The sequence below is a fragment of the Pogoniulus pusillus genome, chromosome 21, assembly GCF_015220805.1.
Source record: "Pogoniulus pusillus isolate bPogPus1 chromosome 21, bPogPus1.pri, whole genome shotgun sequence".
NCBI classification, from domain to species: Eukaryota; Metazoa; Chordata; class Aves; order Piciformes; family Lybiidae; genus Pogoniulus; species Pogoniulus pusillus.
The window spans coordinates 10,795,550-10,811,955 of NC_087284.1; the positions used below are offsets into that span (position 1 = coordinate 10,795,550).

A 16,406-nucleotide genomic window follows, 5' to 3' on the forward strand; every position below is an offset into this window, starting at 1 on the left:
CGGCGGCCGCGGGGGCGGGGCGCGCTGCATGCCGGGAGTTGTTGTTCCCGCGGGCAGGGCGCGCGCCCGCCGAGGCGGGAGGCGAACGACGCTTCCCGGCACGCGCCGGGGCCGCCCCAGCCCCGCGCGTCACAGGGCCGCGCGCCACGGCCCGCCCGTCACGGCCCGCCCCGCCCCGGGCGCTGTGCCGCCGCTCCTCGCACCGGCGGGACGAGACCGAGCCGGGGTTGCCACCGGCTTGGCTCCGGTGCTTTCGCTTGTCCTTGTTCTCCCGGCTGGGCCGTGGAGCTGCCTCTGCATTCCCCGGAGGTATAGGACAGCGATGCACGGCGCGGCCTCCTCCCCATAGCCGCCGGCTCCTCACCTCACCCTGAGGTGGCCCGCAGCGGGGTGACGGCCCAGGCGGCCGCAGGGGAGCTTCGGTCCGGCGGCTGCCGCAGCGAGGAGGTGGTTTCGAGGAAGGCCCCCCGGCGCCGCAGGCAGAGGGGAGGCGGCCGGGGCCATGTGGCAGAGCATCGGTCTGACCTTGCTGGTGATAGTGGCCACCCTGGCCTGCGTGCTGCTCTTCATGCTGTGCGGTGAGTCCCGCCCGCTTCCTTCCATCGGGGTGGGGAGCGGGGATGGAGGGGGCGAGGAAGTTCGTCAGGGCTGACTTGGCTTCAGTGTGCGGTGCTTGTGTGTCCTCAGCCCTTACCCTCACACTCCTGCTTTCTCAAGCTCTGGTAGTTTCTCTTGGCACAGATTGAAGGAAATGAGAGGGCACCGTGGCCCGGGCTGCGGGGCTGCGTGCGTGGCTCGCAGCACAGGCCCCTTTTCTTTGTTCCCGTGTAAATTTGAGCCTTAAATGTTTCCAGAACTTAATTCGGTGACTAATCTGAAGTTGACAGCTTTTTGGTGAACCGAATCCTGAGCAGTCACTGTACAGCTGGTACATGGGTCTGAAATGGAAGAAGTAAACTTCCTACTCGTACTCCTTAGCTTTTGACAACTGTTTGCTAGCCTAGATTTAGGGCAGCTTTTGGGAAGTTTTTTTTTGTCTTATGCGGATCCAGGAATTGCAGAGTTTTTTAAGGCAAAGAGAAGCATTATATCAATGGGAGGCACGACTAGCTGGTCTGGTGGAGTTCTTGGATGGAATCAGCAGCCTGGTGCCTGTGGGTGTTGTGATCAGTGTGCTGAACTTGGAGCTCTAAAACAAAAACATACCCACAACAAAACACCACCACCAAATTCAAACTTTGCCATAGCCTGTGGTGAAATGCTCGTGAGATAAGAAGCAAGTGGGAGGTGGATTGATAAGGAATTTTTGAAAGCCAAATGAGCAGAGAGTCAGCTGAGATTTCATATGTAAAGTTGTTAATTGCTGTCAAAATGGCAAAGCATTGTGAAAAGGTTTTGCAGTATCAAGGGACTGGATTAGTATCCAGTAATATATGGGAGGTGAAATCCAATATTAGCATATATGGAGTAATGCACATAAAAAGTGTGAAATATATTAATGGGAAAGCAGAATGGCTTCAAACTGAGCTGTTAGTATCCCAGAGGAAGGATTACCTGAAGTAACTGCAAGCCTTCTCCAAGACAGGTGTTTAATGTTCAGTAGGAAGAAGGTGAATCAAGCATTAGAAGTTGAAAATAAACCAGAAAATATTGGTATATTGCCACAGGAACTTACCATGTGCCTGTGTCTTACATTTTAACAAGAAAATTCAGTGTTAGTTACTGTGTTTAAAAAATATATATCTCCTAGTTCCTTAGGAGAAAAGCGAGTATGGGGAGAGCCATGTAATGATTTCTATCTGAAGAAAATCTGATTAGGTTAAGTCTGTCCTGCATGGAAAAGAAATGACCGAAGGAAGGGTGGTGGTTATTGAACTGAGTAGAATGAAGAAGGTAAGATGGGAATTGTTGTGAAATTTCATCAGTGCAGAGAAATTGCAGACCTTAAATGACCAAGAAACAGGCTTAAAAACATTTTTTTACCCAAGGAGGAAATAAATTGCAAGCTTGTTAACAGATAATATTTTGGATGCTAAGACTTTTGGTGTTTAAAGCTCACAGAACAAAGGTCAACATCTTTAAGCCATAGTGAAAAAAAAGATACTTTCATTACTTAGGTAAGGAAATTCCTGAAATTCAGATAACTGGGGCTGCAGCAGTGTATGAGGGTGTACCATATCCACTTTCCTTGGTCTTGTGCTTCTTTTGTGTGCATCCTCTACTGTTGTTACAGACTAAACTTTGACTTCAGTGAGTGTATTGAGATTTCTATATGCTCTTAGGGTGTTGTCTGTATAAGTAGAAGATGAAATGTCATGCATGCTAGGGTTTTATGTTTTCAGAGTACGTATAGGAGAGACTTGCTGAAAGATTAAAATGATTTTGCAACATGGTGTTCAAAATCTGAACTGAGGATCACTTTCCCCAGGCCTTTCTGCTTTTGTCTGTATATGACAAATGGAATTGAAATGCTAAGGAGCTCTTTATAGTTGCCTGGTAACTTAAACCTCTCTCTGGTGTTTTATTGCTTAAAGAGAGCAAAAAAAAAAAAAAATTAAGTATTTTTGTGACTAGTTCACACTTTGGAGTTCTGTAATGTACATTCAACTTGCATTCAAAAATACTTTGAATCCGTCACTGTATTTTATTTTCAGCAATATCAGAGCAATAAAATTATTGCCGAAAGTCACTTAGAGTTCAAAAGTACTGAGCACAGAAAGCTGTTTTGAAAAGGAACTTTAGCTGCTACCCTGTTAGAAGTAACTCAGGTGATGATTTACTGGGCTGGTAATTATTTTTTCCATCATACAGCATTTCTTAATATTGATACATTTCTAGTTCTTATGTCATGATTTTTGGTAGAAAATACTAATGGAAAACAGCATCAAGACCACTACTAGAAATGACTGAGTGTGAGCTGTTTCTCATTTAGTTAGCTGTGCCAGTGAGAGGCATTTTTTTAATCCACCTTCTTACCTACAAATCTGTTCTTTACGGCCTGCTGAGACTGCATATGACCTGAATAAATGCCAGCCAGTGAGACATAAACCTTAATGGACAAATATGAAAGAGTGGCTGGATATAATCTTGACTAGGCTTGATCTGATGGTAATGTTTTACAACCCTCTGATAAGAGCTACTGAAACAGCTTTACAAAAAGGCCGTATGGGTCCAAGAGGGTAAAGAACTGTAACTTGGATTTTGAGTGTGAATGCTTTTGGAGAAAAGCAGATTTAAATATCTAGGAAATGCCCCAAAGTTGTAGCTATTTCTGCTGCTTATTACAGATGTGATAAAATAATGCTATCAACATGTAAATAGTAGGAGGCAAAAATAATTATTCTTCTCCATGAGGGTGGAGAGGGGCTGGACCAAGTTGCCCACTGAAGCTATGAAGGCTCCAAGCCTGGGAGTATTCAAAGCCCTGTTGGATGGGGACTTAAGCATCCTGGTGTAGTAGGAGGTGTCCCTGCCCATGGCAGGAGAGTTGGACCTAAAAGATCCTTGAGGTCCCTTCCAACTCAAAGCGTTCTAGGATTAAATGATTTTTCTAAATTGAAAAGATGACATTCAAAGCACAAACTATTAGAAGTGATTTGGACTGGTTCTTCAGCCGTGTGAAAAGCAAATATTTGTGCTTGAATTAGGTGTTGATGTGTATAAAAGTGCTCGAATAAACCACCTGATTTCATCTAAACGTTTCAGGATGCTCACCAATGCTACTTTTCCATCGTAGTCCGAATTTGTTAGGAAGCAGGGAAGCCTTGCTGCTCGCAACATCTCTATTTGTAAACTGATCACATCTGACACAGAAACCGTTGAGGGACTGTAAACAGCAATTTTTCAGTTGCTCTTTTAGAAATGGAGCTGAAGTAACTTGCTTCTGGGTTTTTTGCTTTTTTTGTTGTTGTTGTTTGGTTGTGTTTTTTTCTTCACGCTTTTGCAGTAGCTTGTTTCTGTATTCTCTCTGGTGGTCTTATGGCTGCTTTTGTGTATTCCATGTGCCTCTGCATTTGGAACTCATGCATAGGCAAGGCTATAAGATGAAATGAACTACCAGCCAAGGTGAACAGCAGTACTGCTTGCCCCTGTGTATTTGTTTTATTTTCTCTGTGTAATAAAGCATGGAGCTGTGTGGAATTGCAGAGTTGCCTGCAGTGGAACATATGAATCATTCATCTCATTTGTCTGGAGAGGCTGCTGAGGCGTGGGTTGAGAGACATGACCTTAGACAAAAAATCATGTATCTCAAAGTGCAGAAATAGGTGTGTGCTTTGCTTCACAAGTCTGAATTCAGTTGCAGATAGGAAAACATTCGAGCCCTAAATTCTACCTGAATAAGTTTCCTTTAATGCTTTGTTTAAATGGTTTTGTAACTATCTTAGATGAGTGAATCACAGAATCGGAGAGTGATGGGGGTTGGAAGTGACCTCCAGAGATCATTTCATCCAACTCCTCTTCTAAAGCAGTCACCCATTGCAGGTTGCTCAGGATCACATCCAGGCAAGCTTTGAAAGTCTCTAGAGAAGGAGACTCCACAACTTCTCTGGACAGCCTGTTACAGTGCTTTGTCACTCACTAAGGAAAGAAGTTCTTTCTTATGTTTAGGTGGAACTTCTGTATACTAGTTTGTTGCCCCTTATCCTGTTGTTGGGTACCACCGAATGGAGTCTGGTCTCATCCTCTTGAACCCTGCTCCAGGTATCGATCAGATCCCCTTTCAGTATTCTGTTCTCTAGGCTAAACACCAGGGCACAGTAGAGGGGAAGGAGAACCTCCCTTCACCTGCTGTCCACACTCTTCTTACTCTTAACCCCAGGAGATCACTTGCCTTCTTGGCCATGAGAGTACGTTGGTGTTATGGTTGGTCTTGTATGCCAGCTGAGGCCCTGTCCATGTTACTGCTTTTGAGCATGTCAACCCTTAGCCTGTACTGGTGTATGGGGTTGCTCCCCACATGGAGGACTGTACATTTACCTTGTTGAACTTCATGGTGTTCACCTCTGCCCAACTCTCCAGCCTGTCCAGGCCTTGCTGAATGACAGCACTCCTCTCAGTTTTGTGACATCATCAAACTTGCTGACAGTGCACTCTGTCCCTTCATGCAGGCCATTGCTGATTGGCTGTTGGACAAGACATGACCAGCTACTGACCCTTGGGGAACACTACTAGCCACAGGCCTCCAAGTAGACTGCACCATTGACCACAGCCTTCTGAGCTCTGTCATTTAGCCAGTTCTCCATCCACTTCACTGTCCATTCATCTCATCCACACTTCTGAACTTAACTGTGAGGAATCATTTAACCAACCTCAAAAGATGAGGAAGATCATGTTTGATTAGACTAGCAATAGAGAGAGTATTCCCTTTAATTTGAAGTTGAGCTTTGACAGTGTTAAAAATGGGAGATGAGAAGGAGTTTCATTATGCTCAGTCAGCAATCAGCATGTGGTAGAGTGTTGCATCAAAAAGGAGCAGCTTTAAGGACCTGTGCAGAACTAAGCATGTTGTCATCTGATGTCTTCTGTTATTCCAGTATCAGAGTACTTTATGCTTCCTTCAGTCTGATCTCCATAGCAAAGCTCTTTGTTAGGGCACTGTGTTATCTACAGCTTAAAACTGACACAGCATTAGAGAGTCTTGTTTCTGGTCATGCATGACATTTCCTACATTGCTCAGACTAGAGCCCTGTTCTCCCCAGTCTCAGGTTAGCATCTTGAACTCCATGCTACTGTTTTTCATCTATAGCTGCATAAGATCTTCTGTGATGGACAGCATTGGAGTAGAGGCATCATTGTGAATACCTTGATAATTACCACAGCTGTAAATTAGTCTTCATGTGCGGAGTCATCACAGAATCCTAGAGTGGTTTGGGTTGGAAGGGACCTCAAAGATCATTTAGGTCCAATCCCCCTGCCATGGGTAGGGACATCTACTAGACTAGGTTGCTCAAATCCCCATCCAGCCTGGCCTTGAACACTTCTAGCCTTGGAGACTCCACAGGTTCACTGGGCAACGTATTCCAGTGCCTCACCTCTCTCATGGTGAAGAATGTCTAATTGCAATCCAGCTTCTTCCAATATGAAGCCATTCCCCATTGTGACAGAGAGTGGCAGAGCACTGATCAGACTGCCTAGACAGGCTGTGTAGTCTCCTAACCTGGAGACATTCCAAACCTGTCTGGGCATTGTGATCCTGGGCAGCCTGCTTTGGATGACTCTGCTTGAGGAGGAGTTTGAACTAGATGATCTTCAGAGGTCCCTTCCAACCAGCACCATTCTGTCATTCTGTGATTCTGTGCTGTTTGACTTTCATAGGGTCAGTCACGGATAATTTGAAAAGGTAAACGAAGTGGCTAAAGAAAATAAAGCAAGCACAGGAAGACTGATTCAAATACAATATTGTGTGTGTGTGTAAGTTAAATCAATAGGGATTTGAGAGTGACTCACCTGGACCATTTTGAGATGCAATAGTAGTGGTGTCAGTTACTTGTCCTGTAAGAGCTCTACAGCAAAAAAGCTGTAAAGCTGAGCCCAAGGAATGCACAGAAATCCCCTTTTACCTTTTTTTTTTTTTTTTTGAGTGTAATTTAACTTTTCAATGTAACTTTTTTGGGGAGGTGTATGTACTTCACAATTCTTTTCATATTAAACCCACACCATCATGCAACTCAGCTCCTCAGTAGAGCGCTGTGTCAGGTGCCACCATTTCACAGTTTGTGCTAGTTTCAGGCTAGCTAGAATATTTTAGTGAGAAGAATTAGATTATAGGCTGTGAAAAGCAATCAGTGGTGATGTCTGCTTCACTCATAGGCTTGCTGAGATGTATAAACAGAAGAGCATAAACAGAGATAACACAGTCACAGTGGATGTTTGTTGTCGCTGGCGCCTGTACTTTTCTCCCCTGCTTTCTGTGTAACTAATCCTTCTGCTTTCGAACCCCCATGGCTGATTCAAACTCACCTTGCATGTAAGGCAAAGTCTGGGGTAAGGTAGAGGGGTGGAAAGGAGGTGGGAGGGTGGTTGGGAGCCCCTCCTGGGGACTCTGGTTTCTGAGAGGGGTATTGTGTTTCTGTGTCACTTTTAACTTGTATATTTCTGTATATAGCTGTATGTATTGTAAACATCTGCTTGTATGTTGTGCTAAGCTGTAAATATAAAGCTTTGTTCCTTAAATTTCCATCTGTCTGAGTCTAGTCTGGGTGATTTCATAAGAGTTGGGGGTGGGGTGGGTAACACCCAAACTGTCACACAGTCTTAAGAGGCTGAGAAAGTAATAGAAAACTTACTCTGATTCAAAATTAACTCAGTGCTGTCAGATCTGCCCCCAGGCTTTGTATGTGGTTTTGTTTAACAATGTTTTAGTTGATAACATTGCTGGAACTCCTCTTTTAGCAGTCTGGTTATTTCCAAAGAAATTCTTACTGAAGTGCTGGAGCATGTCCAAAGGAGGGCCATGAGGATGATCAGAGGGCTAGAGCACCTCTCCTGTGAGGAGAGACTGAGGGAGTTGGGGCTGTTCAGTCTGGAGAAGTTAAGGCTGCAAGGAGACCTTATTGTGGCCTTCCAGTATCTTAAAGGGGCCTACAAGAAGGCTAGTGAGGGGCTTTTTAGGCTGTCATATAGTGATAGGACTAAGGGGGAATGGAGCAAAATGAGAAGTGGGTAGATTCAGATTGGATGTTAGGAAGAAGTTCTTCAGCATGAGGGTGGTGAGACACTGGAACAGGTTTCCCAGGGAGGTGGTGGGAGCCCTGTCCCTGGAGGTCTTCAAGACCAGGCTGGATATGGCTCTGAGCAACCTGATCTAGTGTGAGCTGCCCATGTCAAGGGGTTTGGAACTGGATGATCCTTGAGGTCCCTCCAAGCCCTGACAATTCGATGATTCTGTGATTCTAAGTGTCTAGTAACAGTGAGGGATGGGGAGTTTCAGCTGAAGAAGCAATCTTGATTCAGACAAGTGGGTCTGATTGCAGGAGGGAGAAGGGAGGTTGTTTTTTTTTTAGCTTTTCATCCAAGCTAGCACTGTAATTAGAGCAATTGAAAGAGACAAAATCTTTCTGTTTTGATTACCTTACACCTAAATGTCTCTCGCACAGGCTGGGAGATGTTGGCGAGGTTTGGTAACTTTACTTTTCAAGCTTGGTTGCCTTTGCACTATTATTATTGACTAAGCTTGTTGTAATTTTCTTTTCAGTGCAGTGCATTGTGATTTGTTTCACCTAGTCATTATCATGGATCTGCTTGTTTATCAACTATAACCAGTCTTGTTGGTTGCTTATTTCCTCAGTCTTGTTTGTAATCTTGAGCTAGAGTGCTCTGAAGTCTGGTACTCCTATTTGGGATACTCAGACTGTGGTGCTCTAAGTGGGGAAAAATAAAACAAAAAATCCCTGCTTTTCTTGAGAGTGGTACAGAAGCAGCTGTGAATGTTCTTTGTTATTTCTTCCCTTTCTCAGTAGTTCTGTGTTAAGTGGCCTGTTTGCAGTGGTAAGAAAAGAAAAGACTGGATGAGGCACTTAGTGCCATGGTCTAGTTGACTGCTTGGGGCTGGGTGCTAGGTTGGACTGGATGATCTTGGAGGTCTCTTCCAACCTGGTTGATTCTATGGTCTTCTCTGAAAGAAGAATTCACTTTGATGGTGATTTAGATAGGATTTTAAACAACTCCAACAGAAAATTTGTGGCTGAGTTTTTTTCCTCTCATACACATGCTGAAGTGGATGCAGTAGAATGTACCATGTGCTTTTAATGCATTTCTGAGTCTAGTGTCTCACATTTCTCTTTGTCAACAAGCTGGGCAATTGAAGACATTTTTAAATCGCATAACAACAGAATGTTAGAGGCTGGAAGGGACCTCAAAAGATCATCTAGTCCAACCACCTGCCAGAGCAGGGTCACCTATACCAGATCACACAGGAGTGCATCAAGGCAGGTCCTGAATACCTCCAGAGAGACACCCCACAACCTCCCTGTGCAGCCTGTTCCAGTGTTCTGTCATCCTCACAGGGAAAAAATTTTCTTCGTGTTTCCATGGAACTTCCTATGCCTCAGCTTCCACTCACTGCCCCTTGTTCTGTCGTTGGGCATCACCGAGCAGAGCCTGGCTCCATCTTGCTGGCACTCACATTTTACATATTTATAAGCATTGATGAGGTCACCCCTCAGTCTCCTCTCCAAGCAGCACAGCCCCAGCTTCCTCAGTCTCTTCTCTTAAGGAAGATGTTCCACTCCCTTAATCGTTTTTTTCACACTGCACAGGACTCTGTCAAGCCGTTCCCTAAGGTCTTTCTTCAGCTGAGGGGCACAGACTGGGCACAATATTTGAGAAGTGGCCTCACCAAGGCAGAGGAGGAGAACCTCTCTCTATCTACTAACCACAGCCATTCTCATGCATCCCAGAATGGCATTGGCCTTCTTGGCCACAAAAACATTGTTAGCTCGTGGTCAACCTTCCATCCACTTGGATCCCCAGGTTCTTTTTCCCCTTCACTGCTCTCCAGCGGGTCAGTCCCAAATGGTTTGTGGTATTCTGCATAGGCCTTACTTTCTGTCCTATATTCACTTGGAATATTTTACGCATTTCCTTTCCTGTGTGGACTGGAAACAAGTTTGGCTTGTGGAAATTTGATGACTTCTAATGATTTTTAGACCCGTGAGAAGAATTGATTGATTTATGATCTTCAGAATGCACAAGGCGTTGAAGATCCCAGAAACCTGAAATACTCCTCAATGGAAACAAATTTCCAAAAGCTGTTACTGCAGTTTTTCTTTCATCTGAAATTGAAAAGATGCCAAACCCAGAAGTCTGCCATTGAGATTTACTTTTTTTCCTATGTCCAGGGGGATTAATGTATTTGTGGGACATCAGATTCTTTTTCTATTGCAAATCATTCAAATGTTTAGTTATTGATGGAAAAGATGGTGCTTGATGTAGGCCTCAGGAATTAATTTAGATCATAAAAAATTGTCAGGAAGTAACTCTCCTCAGCAGTAGAGAAGTTACAGAAATGAAAGGTCTGCAGGATGTGGAAAGTATTCCAGGAGGGAAGGGTGGAATTTTGTTTTGTTCTAAGCAATGGCCTGATCTGATTGCTCTGACTGATTACAGCAGAGGAAGAAAAACACTGGTGCTGTGGTTACACAAGTGCCACTTATTAGTCTTTCTTTCCCTTCCCTAATATGCCCTGCTTGTCCACAGTCAGTAGTCTCTTTCTGCTGACAGCTGTGTAATTGCAAGGAAGAGTTTCCCTTAAAATAGTGCTCTTAATCTTTGCATAGGTCAGCAGCATAGGCTTGAGTAGCCTTCTGAACAGGAAATGGGAGTATTGATTTACAGCTTTAGGCAAGACAGATGGGCTTCAGTGTTGTAAGTGATACTTACCCAGCATATGTTTTCCAATAGTTGTTTAAATTTTATGCTGCTTAACTGAGTATTTCACAGCAAAGTTACATTCTGGTTCTGTGGATGATAAAACTTGACTGGTTAGCTAAAGGGAAAAAGTTCTCACTAAGTACACAGCTGGGTAAAATTTACCTCTGTCTCTACAGACCTAAATGCTTAGAGAAGGGAGACCTTTTTAAAGGAAGATTTTGGGTTAGATTTAGGTATAAATTTATCTTCTTATAAAAAAATCCTTTGTTATCTGTTACAGAAACACTTATAAGAGTAGCAGGATCTGAACTGTTTTCCAAGTGAGATTCTAGAAATGTGACCATCTCAGTTCTTTATTTGCATAGTTTTAGGACCCAGAGCATTTAAGCAGTGGATCAGAAGGTAAATTTACTAAGAGAATGTTCATTTTACTTTGAATGGATGGACCACTAAATGGATAAAGAACTGGCTTGATGGCCATACCCAAAGAGTGGCTGTCAATAGCTCCATGTCCCAGTGGAGACCCACTGACAAGTGGAATCCGTCAGGGATCAGTCCTGAGACCAGTCTTGTTTAACATCTTTGCTGGCAGCATGGACAGTGGCATTGAGTGCACTCTCAGCAAGTTCGCTGACTGCACCAAGCTGTGTGGTGCAGCAGACACGCTGGAGGGAAGGGATCCATCCAGAGGGGCCTTGATGGGCTGCAGAGGTGGGCACAAGCCAACCTCATGAAGTTCAGCAAGACCAAGTGCAAGGTCCTGCATCTGGGTTGAGGCAATCCCAAGCACCAATATATAGGCTGAGCAGTGACTGGCTTTAGAGCAGCCCTGAGGAGACGGACATGGGGGTGCTCAGCATGAGCCAGCAGTGTGCACTTGCAGCCCAGAAAGCCAACTGTGTCCTGGGCTGAATCAAGAGAAATGTGGCCAGCAGGTTGAGGGAAGTAATCCTGCCCTTCTACTCCACATGGGTGAGACCTCGCCTGGAGTACTGCATCCAGTTTTGAAGCCCCTCTTGTAAGAGGGATATGGATGTGCTGGAACATGTCCAGGGAAGGGCCATGAGGATGATCAGAGGCCTGGAGCACCTCTCCTATGAGGGCTGCTCAGTTTGTAGAGGAGAAGGTTCTGAGGTGATCTTATTGTGGCCTTTCAATGTCTTAGGGGGGCCTACAAGAAAGCTGCTGAGGGATTTCATAGGATGTCAGGTAGTGATAGGACTAGGAGGAATGGAACTAAGCTAGAAATAGGTAGATTCAGATTGGATGTTAGGAGGAAGTTCTTCACCATGAGGGTGGGGAGACCCTGGAAGAGGTTTCCCAGGGAGGTGGTGGAAGCCCCATCCCTGGAAGTGTTTGCGGTCAGGCTGGATGAGGCTATAGAGAGCCCGTTCTAGTGTGAGGTGTCCCTGCCCATGTCAGGGGAGTTGGAACTGGATGATCCTTGAGGTCCCTTACAGCGCTGACTGATTTTATGATCCTAATTCCATGAGATTTGGACGTGGTGAGGGAACACCTTGAATTTAAGAGATGTGACCTTTAGTGAACATAAGAAGACCTTGTGCATTTCGAAGTAGGGCTTGTTACAAAACATAGTCTTAATTTCAAGGTCTCCACAGGCATACTTTGTGGCTTTTAAAATGTTACTTGCAGAATGATGTGTTTGAGGCTGGAAAATCTAGTGCTGTCGCTTTACCATGCTTGTGTAATGAATTCCAAGTACTTGTTTGAAGTATAACCACAGAAATTCCTTTCTTCCCCTCAGTTAAGACCTTTAGCTGTGCCATGGTGGTCACCCACTTTCTGCCTGCTATGGCAGTAGAATTACATGGGTTGGAAGGGACCTTTAAAGGTCATCATCTAGCTCAGCCTTCCTGCAGTGAGCAGGAACATCTTCAGCTAAATCAGGTTGCTCAGGGCCTTGCCCAGCCTGACCTGAAATGTTTCCTGGGATGGGACATCTGTCAACTCTGGACAGTCTGTGCCAGTGTTTCAGTACCCTTGATGTAAGAAATTCCCTCCTTAGATCTAGTCTAAATCGCCTTCTTTTGTTTTGAAACCGTCATTCCTTGTCCTTTCACAACAGGCCCTGACAAAAATCTGTCCCCTTCTTTCTTCTGAGCTCTATTTAGGTACCAGAAGGCCACGTAAGTTCTTGCTGGAGCCTTCTCCAGGCTGAGCAACCCCAATTCTTTCAGCATGTCCTAGTGCAACTCACTCTGCTTAAGTCCTTGCCTAGAGCTTTAATGTTGGCTTTTGCATGAGTACAAACCTTATCAGTTTGAATTGGTATTTAAAGGAGTGTTAGGAAGGAGTGATGGGAGAGATTATCAGTTAGACGGTGGAAGTTGATCTTTTTTTCATCTCTTTTCCTGTGTACTTTGCCTGAGAGCTGACTGCCCATTTGTACATAGTAACTAGCAGTACCTTTCTTTTTCTTTCTCCTGCAGGCTGGTACGTGGTCTGGCAGTTGTTTTTGTCTAAATTCAAATTCCTGAGAGAATTAATAGGTGATACGGGGTCCCAGCAGGGAGACAACGAGCCTTCAGAGACTGAACCTGAACAGGAAACTCCACCCTCGCCTCAGAGAGCAAAATCTGCTCGACAGCGACGGGCACCTACAGAAGACACAACTTAAAAGTACTCCATTGAACTTCACACTAATTCTGAGTGGTTAAGCGCCTGTGCACTGTGTCCTTCAGTGGTTTGATCGGTTTGATCTTACTGAGAAACTGGTTGGAGAGGTAATCTTCCTAATACCTGTGGACCTTTACTTCTGAGCTACCACTGTATGCTACTTCAGTAGGAAGGGCTTCAGCAGCAAGCCATAGAATACTGGAAGAAAGGAGGAATGAGAGAAATCTCCGTCAGAAAGAGACTGAGCTGCTCTATCTTCTGTCTGCACCTAGATTCAAAGCAGGTCCTGGACCTTAGGCTTAGCCTTTGCATTAGTCTGAACACTATAAACATTTCAGACTTGAAATGGTTTCTAAATTATTTTTTCCTTGGAGCACTGTTAAGTACATATAGTGAAATTGAGTCTTACTTCCTTAGCTATATATGAATATATATATTTTTTTCCTTCGACTTTGCGAATGCATGGAAACGTGAAAACTGGTGCACAGAATATCCTGCTTTAGGAAGTTTTCTAAAGTGAGATGAATTGTGTTCTTATGTGTGTAAAAAGCATAAATGAAATATGAAAAATCAATATTAGATGCATGTGATTTGGAGGTTTTTATCTCCTCTCAAAAAAAAAAAGGGCATTGTGCGGTGGGACCTGCTTTGGTGTAAGGATTTGGCACAAGAAGGTTTACAGGTTAACCTGTAGCCCTGCCAGGTTTCTGTGTGTTTCTCCTGCACCTCTTACTACAAGTCCAACCTGTATTGGAGAAGGGAAGGTGCCTGGGTTATCTTAAATGTAGTATTCTGAGGTGTCATCTTTGCTTTCTGGATAATAAGCACTTCTCTAGTTCACTTTGTACACCTTTACATCAGGTCTGTGGTACCTGACATAACTTTCCTGGAGCCAGTGAAGGCATTCTGATCAGTTTGGTAGCCATGGCTGTTACACTTTGATAGTGCCACAGCAGTGAATTTGGTACCTCATCTTTGCTGGAGGACTTAATTGATTTTTACTAAGCACTTGCTCCTGTTTTCATTGAGAATGAGTTGTGAAGCTGTTTAGACATTGTTCATCAGAACAAAGGGCTCCACTCCTGTTTATGGAGCAGCTCCAAAAACTGAATCATGACGTCTGTGGAAAGAGAAGGAACATGCATGTGCCACCTCTGAGGTGCCTGAGAGAGAACTACCAACACACCTGCCACAAAAGCTTCCATTTTCTGTCTTGGATACGTGGTGGTGGTTGGATCATTGTTCCCTGTGTAAAAACTGAAACAAGTCTACAAAATCAGTCTTGTACTTTCAGAGGTTTAAACCTGTGACTTCCAAACATGAGGTTTCCTTCAATTCCATGGCTGAAATGAGCGATGTTCAGCTTTTTCATCAAGTAAGGCTTACATCTGGGAGAAGAGCACTCTTCTAGTGCCTTTAGGTTTTGTCACCTGTGAATACACTAAACACTAATGAGAGCATTCACTTCTTAAAAGGATTTTGAGCTTTCAGTGTTACAATATATAAGACCAGACTTGACCTTCCTTCAGAGTCTGAAAGTTGTCGTTCTGTTGACTAGCATGTATGTATAGGCATGCTTTATTTCAGGGCTATGTTTTCAAGCATGATCAGGCTGTGCTGTGCACACACCCTTGAAACACATTGAAAGAAATACTGATAGTCTCTTTCCTCTGCCTTGTCTGTTGGCAAGGGAATGCGTAATGATGGTTCTTGTTTTTTTTTAATTGGTGAAATTCTCATTTACTCAAGCTGAGCAAAAGCAATCAAATTCTGTTCCCTGCTGCTTCCAGTTATTGGCCTTGCACAACTTAATGTCACGGTGTTCTTGTACCTGGGTGTCTTTTCACAGGATGAGACTAGCTGTCTGACCAAGCACTGGTACATTTATCTAAAGTAACATCTTCAGCATCTTTGTCTTGAGCTTTGCTAATAGAGGCTTACAAATAAAGATGTGTTTTTTCTACTGAGCTAGGATATTGACACTCCACCACGCTTCACTTTTACTACAGTGCACAGAAGATGGGAATAATCTGATGCTTGTAGTATCCTCTGCTAAGTAACAGTTAACTCAGTCTCTGCTTCTAGCTGTGAGGAAATGTGAAGTTGCAGCAATCTGCACAGCTAATCCGAGTGACTTCAAAGATGCAAGAATCAAGACTGGAGCAAGATCATGAAGGAAAATCCATGCTGGTTTGACTGCTGATGCTGACTGAACATGCAATAAGATGGGCGTGGAACCTCTCTAGCTCATCTGCTCTAGCCAAACAGCTCCCTTCTTATCTTTGCTGTATGTAGGTGTACATTTCACTGCCCCAAGTGATTTTCAGTCTTTTTTCTATGAACAACTGATGCTATTTTTTTCATGTTGCTGTGAAATAGCTGCCAATAATGCACTCTGCCTAGTCTGTAACTTAGATGATCTTGTTAGTAGCAGGCCAAAGGTTTATATGAGGCAGTTTGGAGGAATTTTGGAAACTTCTGATGTCTGCTGTCAAGGCATCATTTTTCCTGAAGGAATCTGTAGTAAAATCTTTGTACAGGGCACTTCATGCAAAGCTGCTGAAGCAAAGGTATGTGTGTGAAAGTGTACATGTGAAAAGACCTGGGTTGTGATTGCTGGCAGTCCAGTGTACTCATGTCTTTGAATATTTTTACTAGCGTACTTCTGCTGGGTGAGCACTTAACTTTGAATTGACTTATTCAAGTCAGAAACCTTATGAAGGCAACAGGTTACACAGTTGGTCTTGTTTTGTGTGGTAGGAAGTATTTTAAAGCTGTTTATTGCCTTATTGTTGCAGCCATTCTCTTGAATGTACTTTGGGTTTTTATTTTAAATACGTTCATATCACCTTTCTTGCAGGGTCCATATAACTTTGAGCAGAAATTGATTACCTGTGTTGGGTGTGACAGTTAATTGAGAACAGTAACTGCAGTGAAGGCTGAAACAAACACAGTCTAGACCAGTGGGAAACAATGCAACTTTGAGTGGTGTAAAAGGTTTTGTTGATGCTGAATTGTAGAATTCAGACCTTTTTTAAGGGAGCCACTGAGGTTATTATCATGGTGACTTCATGTTTGCACATGAGGCTGATTCTGTGCAGTTCATCCACTCAGCACTGCTGCTGTAGCTGTCCACAGTAAGTGCCAGGCATCGTGCTGTGATTTGTGAGCCACTTACTATCAGGTTTTACACTGAACTAGCCCCGTGTGTGTACTTGTGTTCCATTTGGAAGCGACCAGCATAAAGAGTGTGTTCAGTGTGGTCATTTGCTGCTTCAGTGTTACAATCCTGTACTTCAAGCTTCTGTGGGTGTCTGTTTTCATCGTTAACTGTTCTTTTATCTGACTGCACAGATGAAAAATAAAGTAACCAGACTTGATAAGAATACTTGACCCTG

General features: G+C 43.9%; 1 protein-coding gene across 1 annotated transcript; it reads left to right on the forward strand.

Annotated features, from left to right (window-relative positions):
• The first annotated feature begins 146 nt into the window (after nt 1-146).
• Nucleotides 147-16,394, forward strand: SMIM13 (small integral membrane protein 13). Its single transcript, XM_064160919.1, has 2 exons — nt 147-578; nt 12,822-16,394. The coding sequence occupies exons 1-2, from the start codon at nt 503-505 to the stop codon at nt 13,007-13,009; spliced, it is 264 nt and encodes an 87-aa protein (XP_064016989.1). The 5' UTR covers nt 147-502; the 3' UTR covers nt 13,010-16,394.
• The last annotated feature ends 12 nt before the right edge of the window (nt 16,395-16,406 follow it).

Excerpts from the sequence above, each read along its gene's own strand:
- SMIM13 (XM_064160919.1), top strand. The coding sequence starts at position 503 with ATGTGGCAGAGCATCGGTCTGACCTTGCTGGTGATAGTGGCCACCCTG. Across the intron at positions 579-12,821 it reads GCTGCTCTTCATGCTGTGCG|GCTGGTACGTGGTCTGGCAG; the intron begins GTGAGTCCCGCC and ends TTTCTCCTGCAG.